Source organism: Falco punctatus, assembly GCF_963210335.1.
Source record: "Falco punctatus genome assembly, chromosome: 9".
NCBI lineage: Eukaryota > Metazoa > Chordata > Aves > Falconiformes > Falconidae > Falco > Falco punctatus.
The window spans coordinates 31,014,010-31,031,647 of NC_137589.1; the positions used below are offsets into that span (position 1 = coordinate 31,014,010).

Genomic DNA, 17,638 nt, shown 5'->3' on the forward strand with positions numbered 1-17,638 from the left:
GAGTAGTAGTAATTCATTCATATATTATTTTAAAAGAAATAAATACTCTACATAGACTTATTCATGTGTGGTTCTGTGAAAGATTATTATAGTCATCAAGACATGGAGAGAAAGAGTTTTTTAGACGAACTACCGTATTAAAAAAATGCAGCTACACACTAATGCAGCTCAATATTTTAGTATTACCTGAACATTCCTATAAAAGAAGTTTTTCAGTTAAATACAGACCAAAATGTCCAGTCTTCTGGAAAAATTTTATCATGAATGAGGACCTGAAGTTTTTAATTGCATTAGTCAGCTGATCAATAGAGAGAATCAGCTATGTAAGTTTAGTTGTTGTTGACACTCCACTAAATCTGAGGTTTGCTTCTCACTCAAGTATAAAATCACAACTTTCCCCTCCAATCATATATGACTAAGTTTCTAAATATGTCTTGAAGATGGTTTTCTTGGAGGCTAACTGGAAGTGATAGAAAAACATATTTCTTTTTTACAATAACTTCATTGAAGTTAACAAATTAAAGCTTGAATGCCTTTGACCTGATATGTCTCCAAGAAATACTCTTGTACTATTTGTTGAAATATCCGATCCTTATTCATGATTCCTGTATTTCTGATGATTTCATGATTGCTTTTTCTTCTAGCATTGGATTTCAGATAAAGCCTATTCAATAAAGCATCGTCAGTTTCTTTGGAAGCATTCAGGTAATTTGACAACTTTCATATTTGCTCTGTCATCATTCCCAGAGGTGTTGCCTGATATCAAGAGAACTGCACTCCAAGAGTTCCACTGGCAATGGTATTTCCATAGGTAGGAAGAACAAACCCCATCACATGTTTCCAGGACAACTCACACAGTTAAATACTGTGTGATAAATATAAGTATCTACAATAGGAAAGAGTAAACTGCCCTCTGAAGATACCTTTTCCCACTGACTACTGAAAAATCTAGACCAATTTTGACTAAACACAGATTTTTCTCAAGTCAAAATTAGATCAATCTTACTCCTAAACATTTTTACACTCTATTTTCTTACTGCAAACATTAAGTAATACCCTTATATGCTGAAGCTTCCAAATGCCACATGTTTCTATGGCAATTCTTTGATTAACTGGTCCTACAGTATGCATTTAAAAAAAAACAAAACAAAACAAACCCCACCCCCAAAAAACCCACCTCATGCAATGTATATTTTCCAGGTTATTTATAGCATCCTGAGCATTGATTCTGGCTAATGAAACGTGGGCAAGCTCTTGAACATCTAACCTCTGGTACTATAATTTTTTCCTGTTTGTATTATATATGACTGAACTATTCCTGTTACTCATATCAGAAAGGCTCATAAAATACAGAGCACAAAACCGAGTCTCTTTTTTCCTCCTTTGTTAATATAGCTTTAAATTTGAAATGCAGAACAGAAATACAAGTCTTTAAGCTACAGATCTATCAACTGTACATTTAATAGAAGGACTTTCAAGAGTGCTATATACAATATGGTCTCCCCTCTCAAGGCTTCCAGCAAACGGGTAACATGACTTGATTCTCCTTGGAGGAAAACATAAAGCCTTTTAGGCTATCCTCCTACACCCTAAAGAAATAAAAGTATCTTTTTTAGCCCCCTTTTTTATTTCCTTCTTTGCCTTGTCATAAACACAGGTTATTAAGTACTACTAGCTCCTCTGTACTTCCCACCACTAATTAGAGCATTAGGTCACAAGAGTCAGGTACAGAACAACAAGTGTAGAGGGGTCACAGAAAAAGAACAAAAAGTTAAAAACTTGGCATGTACACAAAGAAGACTGAAATATCAGAGGGAAGAAAAGGAATATCTTTAAGGTCAATATACAAGAATGGAAGAGACTGAAAACACAATGGTTTTTAAAAATCCACTGAATTGAGGTGCTCCTATGAGGAGGCAACACATTTACAACAGTAGGAGGAAAGATAACTGATGATGAAGGGGAGAAGGGAGAAAAAGGTCAGGTACAGGAGAGTCACCAAAATTTTTTCATAAAGCCTGAAGGACTGAGGAAAGTTAGTCAAGCTATGATGGTACAAGGTGAAGTATTAGAATTTAATTCCATAAAATCCTGAACTCCAAGGAAAAAGGAGTCAGATTCAGAGGAAAGCAAGACAGCTTTTGGAAATAACTTCAGACACTGAAGCTGAACACACAAGTTCTTAGCAAAATCCAAGAATGCAAAGAGGACAAAGTTTAAAAGGAAAGTAGGGTGTTAACTAGAAGGATCTAGAATTTACAGTGGTGCTTAGAACTGAAATGAGTCCAATACAGCAGAAAACGTAACTTCGAAAACAGAACAGAGTGGGAGTGATGGTTTGTGGAAAACACCACCATATAATTGGAAAATATCAATGAAAACACCACATACATAAGAAAACAGAAGGGACAGTGCTGAGTGCCAAAGGTGACAGACAGACTAAGATGGATGAAATGAGAATAATACCTCAGATTCAACCATAAACAAGCCACCTGTGACCTTAGAGCAGTTCACTGAACTCAAACGTCAGAAAGAAGATTGGAGGAGATCAGTGAAAGCGTGGGTGGACAGAAATTCAAGACAATATAAAAGTATACCATTAAATATTTTGGAAGAACTGAAGACAGGATGTAGGACTGTAGTGAAAGGGCAATATATGCTGTGAAGAACATGTTTCAAATTAAATTTCTGAAGCAAGTGTTTATTTTCAATGAAGACAAACTGATGCAAAACAGCGTAAATGAAACAGGAGTAGAAGACAGAGGGAATTAGGAACAGCAGCAAGTGTAAGCAACGATGTCAATGGGAAAGGATGGCAATATTAAGCAGCAGAAAGCATAAAGGAGACTTCTAAATCTCAGACAGATAAAAAAGATTGCAGTAAAGAGTTACACCTATTTTTAAGTCAGTATATTTGATGCATGACCAAAATAGTTCTTTAACATCTTTACTCTGACATTTTAAGGAAGTACTGAATTTTCAAAATGCATTGCATTAAATTCCTGAAAGAGAAATTTTAATGTACTTATAACTCACTTTTACCTTTTTATCCTCACCATTTGGAAACATTTACAGTTGCTAAAAACTCCTGCTACTAAGAGAAAAAAAAAAAACAAAACCAAAAACAAACAAAGTACAAACCCTCTCCAAACAAAAAAACACAAACAAACAAACAAAAAAAATCACACTTCTTACAATCTCCTCTATACCAGAAAGTCAATGCAAATTGGGAAGGATTTGCTACCAGCACTTAACCTTTACCTTACAGAGTTTATTATTAGGATTGAGTAGCAAGCTGTAAATCTAAAGTGTAAGAAAAAGGGGAAAATTGAGACCGAGGTACAGTTTTCCTTTCAGATACAATGTTTTTTATGTTGAACTAGTTGTTAAAGAGTGCAAAAGAGTTAAAAGCAAAACTTTTATCCCTATATTAATTGCTCTTTTCTTGTGCCAGCTTTTCATTTCATATCTTCAACATACATGAATTAAAAGCTCTATGGAACAGGAAGATTATCTTTGCAAAAATCTAAAGCAATGCATCTGTAGTACCTACTAACATTTAGTCATTGGTAGAATGACACTACTGTCCCTGTTCTGCTCTGAGTGAACCTGTTTTATCACACACACACGTTCAAAGCAAACCAATACATTATATAGATGCTGTATGTGAACTGTTTACAGTCAATAGTTCATTTATCAATACAGCTGAGAAAAAAACAGCCCCTAGTATCCCTCTGTACTTACTGCCAGCCAGCCTTATTAAGGCAGCAAGCTCAGCTCAGCTACATTTGTTCACATATAGCTCAAGAAATTTTCTTTTAGTTTTGTATTTATTTCCAGTTATTATTACAAACTCTGACATACATCCCCACCCATCACTCTCCCTGCTGCCCTATGACATTAACGCTGAGGCTAAAGAAAAGCTAATCCTGCCTAGATGCAAGGATTTCATGCTACGGCTTTGGATTCCTTTTTTTCCCTCCATCCTTTATCAATTAATCAGTTCAAATAAACAGATGGAAATTAGTCCCAAAGCACTTTTTATCCAAGAGAAAGAAAGATAAAAATAAAAATAATCAATTTAAAAGAGAAATGAAAATTATCATTAAAGTTATCGTTTTATTTTAATGTTCAAATTAAAGCTATCATCCCACCTGAAGGGGTGCACACACACACAAAAAAAAAAGGTGTTAGGGAGAGGGAAAAGAAAAAAAATTAAGATTCCACAAGCTAAATTGCTGCTGGTAACACTGGAGAAACCTTATCAATCACATTCTTTGTTATTGTATTTAATCTAAACTATCTGCATGAAACCTGCAAATTAAGTTAATCGGTACAGCCAGCCAGGCAGATCATAGAGGATAAAGGAAAACATCTCATTTGGATTGCAGTTGTTTTTTGGTATTACTGTTAAACACATGAACACTCTCAGCTTTAACACACTCCCCAAAAGTTTTACATTCTGTGGCCAAGGTGTTGGAACAAAGGAACCACAAAGGCCAGGTTCATTTCTAAATTAACCAATGCTGATTATTACAGGTCAGGACTGCTATCAGGTTAGCAAGAGTATCTGAAAAGTTCTCTATGCATAGAGTAGTACTACTCTTGAAAGTGATTTTATACAAATCAAAGAAAACAACTCACAACACAAAATTTTTGTTTGATTCAGTAACTTGTTGTGGCAGGGACCATGTCCTTGTTCTGCGGCAGGACAGCACCCAGCACAGTGTAGTGTGTTCCTGTACACTAATACTATTAGCACCACTAATTACTCAACATACGCCAACATATTCTTTAAATGCTTCTACCCCAGCATCCTTCAGCTAAAAAAACCCACCGTTAACACATGATGCAAAGTTCACTTCCAGGCTCCTTCTGTGCCCCTACTTCCTTCTGAACCACTCTTCTAGTCTTCATTACTACAAACACCTGTACTATTAGACAAGTCCTTTGCTGAAATCCCTTTCAGTCATGCTCATTTCAAGGAGACTGTGAGGCTGCCATATAATCCCCACAACTGGTGCATCTCAATGCCTCATCATTACTAAGTTTACACATAGACTACCCTCCTTAGACAGCAAACTACTGTCATGCTAATAAAATGGTCTGAAAAATGATACACACCAGAGGCTTTATCTTTAGAAGCTTATAATGCTAATGTTAACTGCAGGCACTCAGGTGCATGTAAGGATAAGGCACCACATGATTTTCACTAAGCATTGGACTCATTGTCAGATCCCTCTTAGGTCTCACATCGTTGCCTTAACTGCAAGGCGGATGGCATACCTGCCTCCTGTCAGCCTAAACCTTACCTCCAAGATGCCTGCTAATTGCCCCTTACCGCTTTCACGTGAAAACATACCACACATTTGGTGGCATATAAACAACACAACTATTAAAACACTATCATATGCCAGGCTGATGAAAGAATCCCTTGTGGGAAGATGTTGTGAGGTAGGGAAACTCCAGCCCGTCCCACTGATGGTATCTCACAAGATGCGAGCAAACACATGTGGCATGTTAACCTCACACCCTGCCACGACTGAATGCTGTGACAAACCAGCGGCAGGTCTAGGAACAGCACTGGCCCACAAAAAAAGGTCTTCCAGCATTGCCACCTTCTGCCAACAGCTTCCTCAGAGAGCCACTCCCAAGCCCAAACCCTCCAAGAGGCACCACAAGGCTCCTGGCAGACCAAGAGAGCCTCTCAGCCCTGCAGCTCCCACACCGCACCTGGGAACACCGTGGGCGGAGGAGGGAGTCTACTGGAAAGAGGAGCTCAAGATCCCCAGCCAGCCCTGAAAGGGAGCTCTCCCCTCAATTTACCACAGGACTGAGGAGACCTTCCCTACGCGGGACAGCTGACCGTAGATAAAGGAGCAAGGCGTTCTTCAGGATAAGCAACTCAGCAGGAGCTGAAGGCTCCCTTTTCCACACAGCCCTCCCATAACGGCTACCAGAGGACAAAAGGGAAAAGTCACTTCCTTCTCCCCCCAGCTGCGAGTACGCAGCCTACTCCCAAGGAAAAAGGGAATAAACGGAGGAGGGCCCGCTGCTGGCCAGGCCCCGGGGAGAGGCGGGAGGGAGCCCCCCCACCTGCGGGCCAGGCACCAACTTACCCGCCGGAGGCTCGGCGCGCTGCTATTGGTTCGCGCCGCCACCGCGCGTGACGCAATGGAAGGCCCCGCCTCTTCCCCGCCTTTGGCGGCGACGAACCGGTGGGGGGGGAGTGGCGCGCGGAGGGGGGTGTCGGGTGTCGGTGTGGCGCATGCGCATGGCGGGGGCAGGGGCGCGCGTGCGCTGGCGCGGGGCGGCGGCGGCGGCGGGGGCGCGAGGCGGTTCCGGGAGCGCGGGAAGAGGGGCGAGGGCACGGGTCGCGCGCACGCGCCGGCTGCGGGCGGAGGAGGAGGAGTGTGGGGGGAGGCGCAGCCCCGCCCCGCAGGAAACGGTGCCGCCCGGGTCCCGCTCCGTGAGAGGGTGGGGGAGCGAGCGGGAGAAAGAGAGGGAGAGGGAGGGAGAGACCGGGGGTGAACGCCGCCTGTCTCCGCTCTGCCATCCCGGAACGCCGCGGGGCCCCGCTGCGGGAGGGCACCGGCCGGGAGCCGGGAGTGGGGCAGCCCCCTCCCCACATCCGCCCCCTTCTCCGCGGCGGGAGCGCCCTCGGCGGGCAGCCGGGTGGCCGCTCCCCCCGCCCGGCGCGCAGCCGCCGTCCCACCGCCCCCCCGCTCCTCGGGCTCCGTCCTGCGCCCCGCCCGCCCCGGGGAGGGAGCCCGGCACTTGTTGCTGACGCGATGGCCACCGGCCCGGCCGAGTAGGCAGGGACCGCCGGGACCGTCGCGGGAGAGGACCGACGCGGCCGGCATCGAGGGCCCGGCCCCTGCGGGGGGCTCCGGGGGGATCTCGGGGTGCTGGTTCCCCTCAGCGCCCGGCGGTGACGGCTTCCCAGCGGCGTGAGGACTTTCCTCGGGCCCCGTGGGGATCGCGCCCGGCAGGACCGCCCGCTCCGGATGGTCACGGCGGGCTGAGGGGGCACCGCCAGCCGCCGCCCGCCCCCTCCAGCCGCCCGGCCGCCTGGAGGTCGGCCGCCCTCGGCAGGAGGAAAAATGTCCTTCTTCAACTTTCGGAAGATCTTCAAGCTGGGTGGTGAGAAGAAGAAGAAACAGTACGAGCACGTCAAGAGGGACTTGAACCCTGAGGAGTTCTGGGAAATTATAGGAGAGCTGGGAGATGGTGCTTTCGGTAAAGTGTTCAAGGTAAGGGCGAGCGGGCAGCTCGAATCGCGCGCAGTGTTGCTCGTAGCTAAAACCCGACTGGTGCGATCGCTTCTGAGCTCGGCGCCGTGTGAACCGTGCCTCGCTGTAAGCTCCGTCGCCTGGGGTACGGGCTGCGAGCACCCGGCTGCCGCAGGACGGCGCCAGGCCGGTCAGCGCGGCGCCCACCTGCCGCCCCCCTAGCGCCCGGTGCCGCGGCTGGCCCGGTGCTCGGCGTGGCCCGGCCGCCTCTGCTCCGCGGCGGCTCATGAAACTAAAGATAGAAAAGACCTATTAGGTCATTGTCCCGCCTTCTGCTCCACCCTGCCCGCTGCAGAGTCGCTGGCTTCTCTGTTTGGAGTTTTTTGGACTCGTGGACAGTACGGCTTCTAACCATACAAAGGCTGTATTTTCTTAGGTGTGAAGTTCCCATATTATTTTTTTTTTTAAGTTTCGGTACGGAGGGAAGCCAACGAACAGTAAAATTGGCTTGTGTGCCCCGTGCTTAGTTTTTAGGGCCGAGTTCGTGTCACTTCTAATGGGCGTTCTGTCTCCTTCCATGTGGAGTTGAATCAAATAGTTGTGTTATCTTGGCTTTCTTTACGTGGCGGAGTTCCTGTGTTGGATCTCCTAACTCGTCCCAATTGTTTGATCTTTAAATCTCGAAGTATACTGGTATAAGTACTGTTTTTAAGGATGCTTATCTGGAAGTCATCAAGCAGAGTAGAGTACAATGATGTAGATACAGCACTGCTAAGTGTTTGACAAGACTGTAGCTTTCAGGCGAATCTCTAGCTACTTTTCCCATTCTGAATGAGCGTTAATGCTCTACATTTGGTTTAGGGATAGTGTGGGAAAAGCATCATGAAGGATAAGCATGAGGGAGTTGGGCAACTGACATGAATTGAGTGTCTGGAGCAGGTTTTCGAGACTGGAAAAATGGTATGAGAAAGAATAGGGTTTACAGTGTTTCTGAGAACTAATTTAGTCAAGAAACATTTATATTTAGAGTACTGCATTTGAGAGTTTATAAAGTCTGGGTATTCATGAAACCTGTACTATTTTTGATAAAGTTATTTTAGATGTTACTGTACTGTGGTGTTACCTGTTTGTAAATTTCAACAAAAATGCCAGAGTTAGTTCAGAATGCTAGATGGGGGGGGGGGGGGGGGGGGTGGTGTCACCCTTGGAATTTGTGTCAGTGTTCTATTTTAAAAGCATCTAGATTATTTTGTTGTTGGTTCTGATGTCAGTGTGGAAGACCAGAGATTTTTTTTTTTCTTATCATAATGACTGAGAAATATGTCTAGAGTTGCTAGATCATAAAGCTTGGCAACTATAAAAACATAATGTTGTCTCTAACAGCATTTGCAGAGTACTGATGTTTATTTAAACTTCATAGTGGAGTTTTGATTCCCTTTTTGTGAATGTAATGTTCTGTCCTATAGAGATGACTGGGGAAGCCTCAAAGGTACAATACTAAATATAAACCATCTCCTCCTCCCCCACATGCCTTTCCCCTCCCATCCACAAACCTCTTCTCACTTCATGTTTATCTCTAGGCACGTCTGTATTAGCAGTGGTCTGTAGAGGAAGGTGTGAGCTAGACAACTGGTAAATTTAGCGTTTCAGTGTACTTTGTGATTTTTCACTTTGAGATTTATTTCTGAATGTGAAATTATAGTGTTAACTGTTGAAATTTAATTTTTCAAAACTAAATCCTATTTTAAAAATTGTAGTTAGAATTACACTTGCAGTTACACTGGTAAATGTGTTGAACATAGCACATGTAATGAGCAGGTACTAGTATCACTGGAAAAAAATTCCCACTTTAGAAGTCTCCTACTGCATGTATTCAGCAGCAGTCATTTTGTTTCCATCTAGTCTGAGACACAGGATTACACATGCACACTAACTGTACTTCTATTCCTGCGTAGAAGTGTGCTTGGCAAGAAACTGTTCTGAAAGCAAAGGTGTGTTACGTTGTTCTTACTTGGATGTACTCCTCAAATGAGAAACTGCAAGAGTAGCCATTCAAGTTGCTCTCAAATTTTGAAACCAAAACTATAAACTAGAACAAAACTGTCCATGTTTGAAGACTTTTTCTTTAAGTAATGTAAGTGTGGGAGCTTTTGGGATTTTAATTTTATGTCATGGGCTTTTTTGTGTTGGTTTTTTTGTTTGTTGGGGTTTCCCAATACCCTAGTGTCAGTTACATTTGTCAAAATTACATTTGTCTTTTAAGATCCTAGGAGTCAGTGTGTGACAGGGTTTTGGCAAAGATATAATAAAAGAGAATTGCCAGATAAATAAGGCTTTGTGTACTTTGGACTTCTAATTAGAAATAGGTTAGATGGGTTACATGCTATGATTTCACATAGAGAAGTATTTGGTTTTGTTGTGTAACTCATCTTCTGACAACCTATCGAATAAATAAAAACTCAAAATCAACTTTTAAATTATTCTGCCAGTACTGTGAAGCCTAGCTGATTAAATTATTTACATAAAAAATGCTATGCCTAGTGATAACTAGTTTTGTAATACAGAAGTCTTAAGGGTATTGAAACTTACGATTCATTTCCCCTTCTTCCCAGTCAAGTACAAGGGTCTTGCTTATTTTTTTAATAACTTAGCCAAATTACTAGAAGAGCTTATTTCCTTTGAAGCTCTTGGTTCTAGTTTTCTAAAGCTTTCTTAGCTCTGACAATTCATACATTTTGTATTCACTAACTTCTAAGTAATGTTTAGAAATACTCTTAAGTGTTTTGACTGCTGTTTTAAGTCTCTGGTGATCAGAGGAGCTATGTAACTGCAGTTACTAATGGTAAAGGTTTATGGTTGCACAGAACTTTTCTTTCTAGCCCCTTTCAGCCTCTTCAAACAGGCCACTTTTAGCCACTTTTTTTTCTTTTTCCTGTTGGCTAATGAATAATGGTGTAGTTTTCCATCCTTTTTCAGTTTATAGACCCTTGCCAGTACTTCAGGTGATGGTCCTTGTAAAAAGAATGTTGAGGTTGCTGATGATAGATTTTTTTTTTTCCAATCCAGTTTAACTGCCTTTCATGGAACTACTGAATGGACTGCCAAGATTCTGACAGCCACTGAAAAAGTGTAATACTATCATTGGAGGCTGATTTCAGCTTTGAAATCTGACAGTTAGATCACAAACTACTCTTTGGTTTGTTGTGTTGTTTTTTTTTTTTTTAAAAAAGAGATGGTTTGAAACTGCTCTTGATTTGAACAGGTTAAGTCTCCTGAAAAATCTTAGGCTCTTAGTGTTAAAGTTAATTGTAACCAGTTTGCTTTAGGAAATAGTTACATTATTATATCATGTTACTTTATTGTGGGTTATATTGCCCTGTTGTATTTAATATCAGTTCAGTGCACATAGTAAACATTGCTTTAAGGTAAATCAGTGTGTTAAAAGACTTTCATCAGCTTCAAGCTACTTTCTAAATTCCCAGAAGGTAATGTTCGGATGGTGTGAAAACAGACCTTTAAAATGGCTAATGTGTTTTGTGGCTCTTTCTTGCTAAAGCTTCTGGTTGACAATAGTTATCGTACAGATGCTCATAACTAATTAAAATGCGGATATCTTCTGGAGTTAAACTTTTGAATGAAATAAAGTGCTGGGACTATATTTCAGTAAAATTTGCCAGCCTCTTTTGGCTGTAAGAATCAGTAAGAACATTGGACACTAATATAAGAACACTTGTGTTGCAGAAGGGCATTTTCCTAGTTGTTTAGTTGGCGTCATCTCTGAGCTCTTCACTAAAGGATGCACATCCAAGAAATTAATGGTGGTTTTGCCATCATTATGATAATTATGGGTACCATCTGTACAAACAAACTAGTTTTATGTCTTCTATTGGAACAGATTCTGTAGTGGTAGAATATATGTGGCGTTATACTATATAAGATACAGGGTACCTATATATGGTATGTGTATATAGAGAGAATATAGAGTCTAAATGTATTTTAATAGAAATTGATGAATGACTATTAGTGTGTCCTTTGCACTTGTCTGATTTTGAATTGCATTCATGTTTCTTAGTGTGAGTTAGAGTATTCTGCCCATTTATGGTATCCCATTTATTACCCTGAATCTAAGATGTTGTAAGCGTTGTGTATACAAGATTCTTATAGGAATTTGGAAAATCAAATATTTGTGTTTGATTTACAGTTACTAAGACAAGTTTTCCAACTCTTAGCAATAAACTGGTGCTTGGTTAGAAGCCTATTCTGCTTTCTTTTTAGGTTCAGAGAAGAAATGTTGTGAAAACTGATAGCCATAATCATGGTGAACAGTATTAACCAAATATATTATCTTCTGAAAATTACAACTACATTAAGTATTCATTTATACTTATATTTGCAATAATGGCCAATACAAACTCATGTCTGGCTAATGATAATGGACTTTTGATGATAGTGTTTCTTCAAGTCCAGTAAACTGATGATGTTGATGCATTTAACTTAAGCTTTTGATTCTGTATTTAAAACAATCTTATCTGTAATGTACCTATACGACTTACAGGACAGCTTGTTTTTGCCTTAATATGTTCTACAGCAGGTGGAAACAAATAGAATTTTTAAATAGTGATTTAATAAGACAGGACCAGTTATTTCATTTGATGATAGTGTAGCCTTAACTACTTTTAATGCTAAAATATGAACTGGTAGTTGGCTTCTTAGAAGTACTTTTTGCATACCACTAACATCATAACTTATTTTCTAATCATAGAAAATACCTTAATTAGTCTGACCTGAAAACAAAACAAGGGCAGAGCAAGGAGAATTTGTTTCCTAGTTTCTATGGCCTTACACACGTTTTTCTAAATAACTCCTGTAATTGGATGTTGCAACTTGAATTTATATTAATGATACTAATGTATCATGCCACTTGCTAGGGTGGGTTACATCTGTAACTTAACACTCACAAGAATAGATTTTGACCACTTCATAGTTAAGCTGAAGCACTGATAGACTGGGTTTTGTCTGTTCTTTGGCTGACCTGGTGTCATTAGCTCCATTAATTCTTTAAAAGAATTTGTTGAAGCTGTTGGAACTTGTGAATATTCCTGTATAAAAGATACAGTTCCCTGTGGAAGGTTACTGCTTGAATTGGTTGGTAATCTTGTGTGTTCAGTACTAGTTGGAAGAGAAATTCACGTTTGAAAATTTCCAGCCAAATAACTGCATTTTGTGAATCTGAAGTTTCATGCGTGACTCTGCCATAAACCTACACCTGGAATGAAAGAGCAGATGAGACTGTCCTACATGGAATTTTAACACATAAGAATGGATCAGTGCAAAACTTCTGGCAGTTTTGATTAAAATTGTTTGCTATACTAAATATATTTTGTTCTAATCTATTTTCATTCATAATTGACTGTATGAATTGACCTCAGATTAAACTGGAACAGTAAAATAGTGCAATTGTCCTCAGGAGATCTGAATTAATAATATTCACTTAAACGCCATGTTGCTTTGTTTAGCAATAGAGGCATTAGTAGATGGAGAAGAAAGTTGATTTACTCTCAAGAGATAATGTATAAGATGGCAATGCTCAATTTTAAATATTTAGTCTAAGTGAAATAGAACTAAAACTTTATCTAAAGCTTGCCAAGAACAGTAATTTCTTTGAGTAGCCTCAGTATTTTAGGGCTGCTGTGTATGGTATGGTCTAGATGAAAAAAGATGCATGACTGTTCACAGAAGACAAACTATTTTAGTCTTGCTGATCAGCTTGGTGAGTTGCTCTATAAAGTTATCTTATTTTCATGCTATTGCAGTTTTAGCATGTTGAAGACACCACATAGAGAAAAGGCAGTATCAGTGTTTTAAACCCTGGGAAATGTATCAAGGGGAAAGCTTTCCAGAGCTCTTTACACCTATTGTCACTCTAGCTAAGTTTTCTGAGGAAACAAGTAGTGCAAGAAAGTAATCTGTAGATTGTAAACTGAGATAACTTTCTTGTTTAAAATGGCTATTTGCAGAAGGTCGTATCTCCTTCCCATTTTGTCTGTAGCAAGGAAGTACTCTGAAGTAGTGTAGCACATGTTTCATATCTCAGTTTTTGGACATCTTCAAGTCACTTGGCTTAAAATCAGCATCACAATACTTAACTTATGAGTAATGTGTTGTCTGTCTGTTGCATTCAGAATTAAAACTGCTGACAAGTTTGTGGAGAATAAATATAGGGTGCTCGTGATCACCTTGGTAAGGCAGTCATCTTTTCCAAGATGTGAGCACAGTTACATAAACTGTTTAAAACTCTGAAGTAAATAGGAAATAATTATTTAATTTTATTTATCTACGTTTATAAAAGTTCCTGTTTTTCACGTCAAGTGATATTTCATATTTCTTAGCTAACTATTAGTGTAAGTCCTTGGACTGCTGGTTTCTTCTCTGGAGAGTAAAACTTTAGATTTTAGGTGTAAGCTCAATGTACCTGTTAATGTTGTCAAGTAGACTGCAGAATGAAGCTTCTTTAAAGCTGTTCTAACTTGGTGAAATAATTCTTCATATCTAAGTCAAATGCAGTCTATATAATCAAATAATTCTGATATAGGAGCTAAAAAAATGTTGTGGCATTATTTCTGTTTTTTGAACAAGTTTTGTAGGCAAATTTATTAAACCTTTTGAGCTTAATCTTTGGCAGGAAAGTAGTCCTTCATTAACGCAACCTTCCAAGCAGTAAAACATGCTGTTGTTGCAGAGCAGTAGTTCACAAGTTTCTTTTAGTGGCGATTCATATTCTAGTTTTGACTACCTCATAAACAGTGTAGAAGAAATTATTTGTTCAGTTTGTATTGCAAATGCCACAATCCCCAGTTTGGGATTTTTTTTTTTAATTGAATGCAGTTATGAATGGGCCTTACATATTTCATGGGCCATGACCCATGTTTTGAGAATCTCGTAAGATCATAAACATCATTCTCCTTCGATGACAGTTATCTGTGTAAAATAGGCAGCATGTATTTAAACTCTCTGGTTTGAGATCTTAAATTAATTCCTTGAGACCCTGGTGCCTGAAGTGTTATTTGTGAATACTTTTTTGGTCTTTGCTTCTTTGTGCTCCCCCAATAACTCTTAATTATATTCAGATTATACATAGAATTGATAAATTCATATTGTCTCACCTCTTTTGCCTATTGTCTGTCTTTATTCAAACACAATGCTTGTGCTCTCTTTTCATTCGATACTGTTTGGATTGTTCCAGCGATGGAAAAGCCATGAAATTTGCAGTTAAAAAACAAAGCAGACTGAATTAATAGCCCAGAGTAAAAAACCACAAAAACAAAAAAAGAATGCTGTTTTACAGTTTTTCTCTAAACCCATGTAAAATACATATTGTCACTCCCTCTAATTAATTTTTTAATTGTTTTATAATGTGATTACAGTATGGAATGCTTGAAAGACACCTTAACTGTCAAGTATGTCATGTGGAAACACTTCCTCCCACCCCCAAAGTGGGAAAGAATCTTTTAGAGAGAACGCAGACCTAGTACTTGCAGAATATGTTTGAATTATATCAGGCAATAAAATTGGCTGAGTAATAATCACAAAAAGCTACTAGACTACCTCAGATCATTCTGCAATGGTATTCATACTTCCAACAAAAAAATTAAGGCTTTACTGTAAATGTTAATTTTCCGTTGCATTTCAAATTTTCCGTTGAGCATGCTCTACATTCATGATATAAACCAACTAAAGTACACTCAGCAGCAGACTTACCTAAAGCAAAAAATTCACAATAAAATAGTAATGGAAGATTCTTCATATATTTAATGTACCTACTTAAACTATCATATTTGGGTTTAGGAGGAAAAACTATTTCTTAAAGCAGTTATAAATGTATGTAAAAGCAAGTTACAATATTAAAGTTACAGATTTTTCTTGTTTATTTTTAGTCTTCTGGATGAAGACTGGTTTGCAGTATTCTGTGGGATTGTGTGTGTTTATATAGAGAGGTTAATGTAAAACAGCTAAGCATGAATGGTGATATGGAAGCTAAGGAAGATGTTTTTCCCCCTTCATGTAGCCATGTTTATATTTTGAGCCCTTTTCTATTTAGTTAATTACCTGTAGCCTAGAGCAAGAACTTGTTCAAGCATAGGTTCATGCTTCAATCAAGTTCTACCCAAAACCTGGCTTTGAAGAAGGTTCTGATTACCAGAAGCATGCTATTCTGTGATGTGATTCTTAATTTTTACTGATTTTTCTATGAAGAAGAATATCAAGAAGTGAAAAAGTAGGATTGTACTACAGTAGTCAAATCAATTTATTGATTAGCATTAACAATTTGCTAAATCTCCCCTTTACTACAGAGGGCTAAGTGAGTATAACTTGAAAGTGTTGGTCTTAAAAATTAATCTGTTGGTTGTTGTTTCAGAAAATCTGGAACTGAAGGAGGCCATGACAAGCAAAGGAACTTTTATTATTTTCAGAAATATTTTTTTTGAAGTTGCATTAATGCAGTTACTCAAAATGAGTGAGCGAGCAGAGAGTGGAAGGGCAACTGTACAGTCTGCCAAAGTTTTTTGGGGAACCATTGCCCTAGAACTTAAGTTTTGTCTATGTCAAAGTTTTTTTATGCAGCATGAAAGCAATGATGAATCCCCATGCTAAGGCAGAATAGTTTTGGAAACCATGTAACTTGATAATGAATTGGAGAAGACTGACCCTTTACTTTCTTTGTATCGCTTTGAACACCATTTTAGATCTGTCCGAGACTTTCTTGTTTAAGGAGGACTTTAAGGAACTGGGTTTTTTTCTCTAGAAATGTTTAGTCATAACCATGATTCAGAAAACTGTTCTGAGGGAAGCTATTGTAATTTTGTTGATGATACAGTAATTACTTGGCAAGACTTGCGCTGAAATTTATTCTTTCTTTAGCTTGTAGGTAATGGTTCCCTTGGCATAGACTTATGCTGTCAAACCAAAACTTTTCTCTAGCATGTCTAGATTTCACATTATAGAAGATGACTTTTCACTTGTATTTCTAAGCAGTACTTTAACCAGGAAGGGAGCTAATACTTTGTAATCAGAATACGTTAAAACCTTAATGGAGAAATGTCAGTTGAAGTGTTTCAGCAAGAATTAGCATGTTGCAGTAAACCTCATCTCCTTCACAGCCTTTGTCTCTATCAGGCTTTATTCAATTCATATTATGCCATTTTTTATTTTGTACAGTTCAGTCATGTTCCTGCCCCACCTTCAGCTTTCCCTGTTTGAAGAGGCCCAACCTTTTTAGTCTGCTTTTTATAAGACAACTGCTTGACCCTTTAATGATTTTAATTTTTCTCTCATTCTTTTACTTGCTCAACTTCTGCAGATGCTACAAATGTTTCAGTTCACTGTTCAGGCAAGCAGCTCTGTTTTTCAGTGCTGGATATTCATGGATCAGAACCATAGGTCTGTGCAACTACATTACACCATGAAAACTGTGAACTGTGATTGCTGTTGGGAAATGTGGTCAGAAGAGTTTGAATAGGAATTATCCCCAAAACAAACTCCGATCATTCCAGTAACGTGGAGAAATGGATACTCTTTAGAGTTAAGCCAAGCTTTTTTTTTACTCTTTCACCCTTTCCAACTAGATTTTACTAATAGTGAAGACGCACTAACCAAATTTATAAGTAACCTGAAAAAAGGAAGCCCTGTCTGCTACTTTTCATCTCTGGGGTGGGAAGTCTGAAAGCTTAAGGATCACCATATAAACAAGAATACTGTCAAGTGTTTCTTATTGATTGACAGGAGTAGCTGGGGTACCTGAAAAGGCCTCCTTTGTTTTTGGCTGTAGCAAGAACCTTAAGCTGCCTTTGAGTAGCAAACTTAGGTGTTCTGGTCAGCCCTAGAAGTTGTTTGTTAATGTGTTACGCTTAAATAAAAACAAAAAACTACACACCTCCCATAGCATTTAAAAGTGAAATATAAAAATTAGCTAGTGTACAGGCTTGTTAACTCTTCTGTTTGTGTTGTCCATTTCAATGTTTATTGATGCTGTTGTAACTTCCTAGTCTTTAGTAGTCCAGCATGGGACCTCACCTTTGAGCCAGCGCAATATGAAGAAAGTTCTTTTGAATGTCTGGAAAGTACTAAAACAGTATGGAAAATGTGATATTAAGTGCAACAGTCAATAATACATCTTCTCAAAGTGGTCCATTTCAATAGCTTCAGTAAGTGCAGAAGTGACTTTTGAATGAGGAGTGGCTGGGCCTTTACCATTACCGTGACTGGTTTCCACAAGTTTCTGATGATGCAAGTCAATGCAGCCAGGGTTCTGGCAGTGTATTCCTGTTCCCACCTCGTTTCTTGTGACAGGTCTGGTGCTTGCCAACCCCATGATGATCTGGTTCAAGAAACTAAGCCACTCAAAAGCT

At 39.6% G+C, this 17,638-nt stretch overlaps 2 protein-coding genes across 4 annotated transcripts in view; one reads left to right on the plus strand and one right to left on the minus strand.

Moving 5' to 3' along the window:
• The window catches only part of STN1 (STN1 subunit of CST complex), a 54,066-nt gene extending 47,849 nt beyond the window's left edge, over nt 1-6,217 (minus strand). The window contains exon 1 of the mRNA XM_080402566.1: nt 6,120-6,217. The gene's annotated coding sequence lies outside the window, so the exon portion shown is untranslated. The remainder of the gene's footprint in view (nt 1-6,119) is intronic.
• A 153-nt stretch (nt 6,218-6,370) lies between these two features.
• Nucleotides 6,371-17,638, plus strand: part of SLK (STE20 like kinase) — a 52,099-nt gene continuing 40,831 nt past the window's right edge. The window contains exon 1 of one of the 3 annotated variants that reach the window (XM_080402554.1): nt 6,371-7,253. In XM_080402554.1, the coding sequence (XP_080258680.1) occupies nt 7,104-7,253 (150 nt within the window). In that variant the 5' untranslated portion in view covers nt 6,371-7,103. The remainder of the gene's footprint in view (nt 7,254-17,638) is intronic. The other 2 variants (XM_080402553.1, XM_080402555.1) reach the window with 2 other exon arrangements.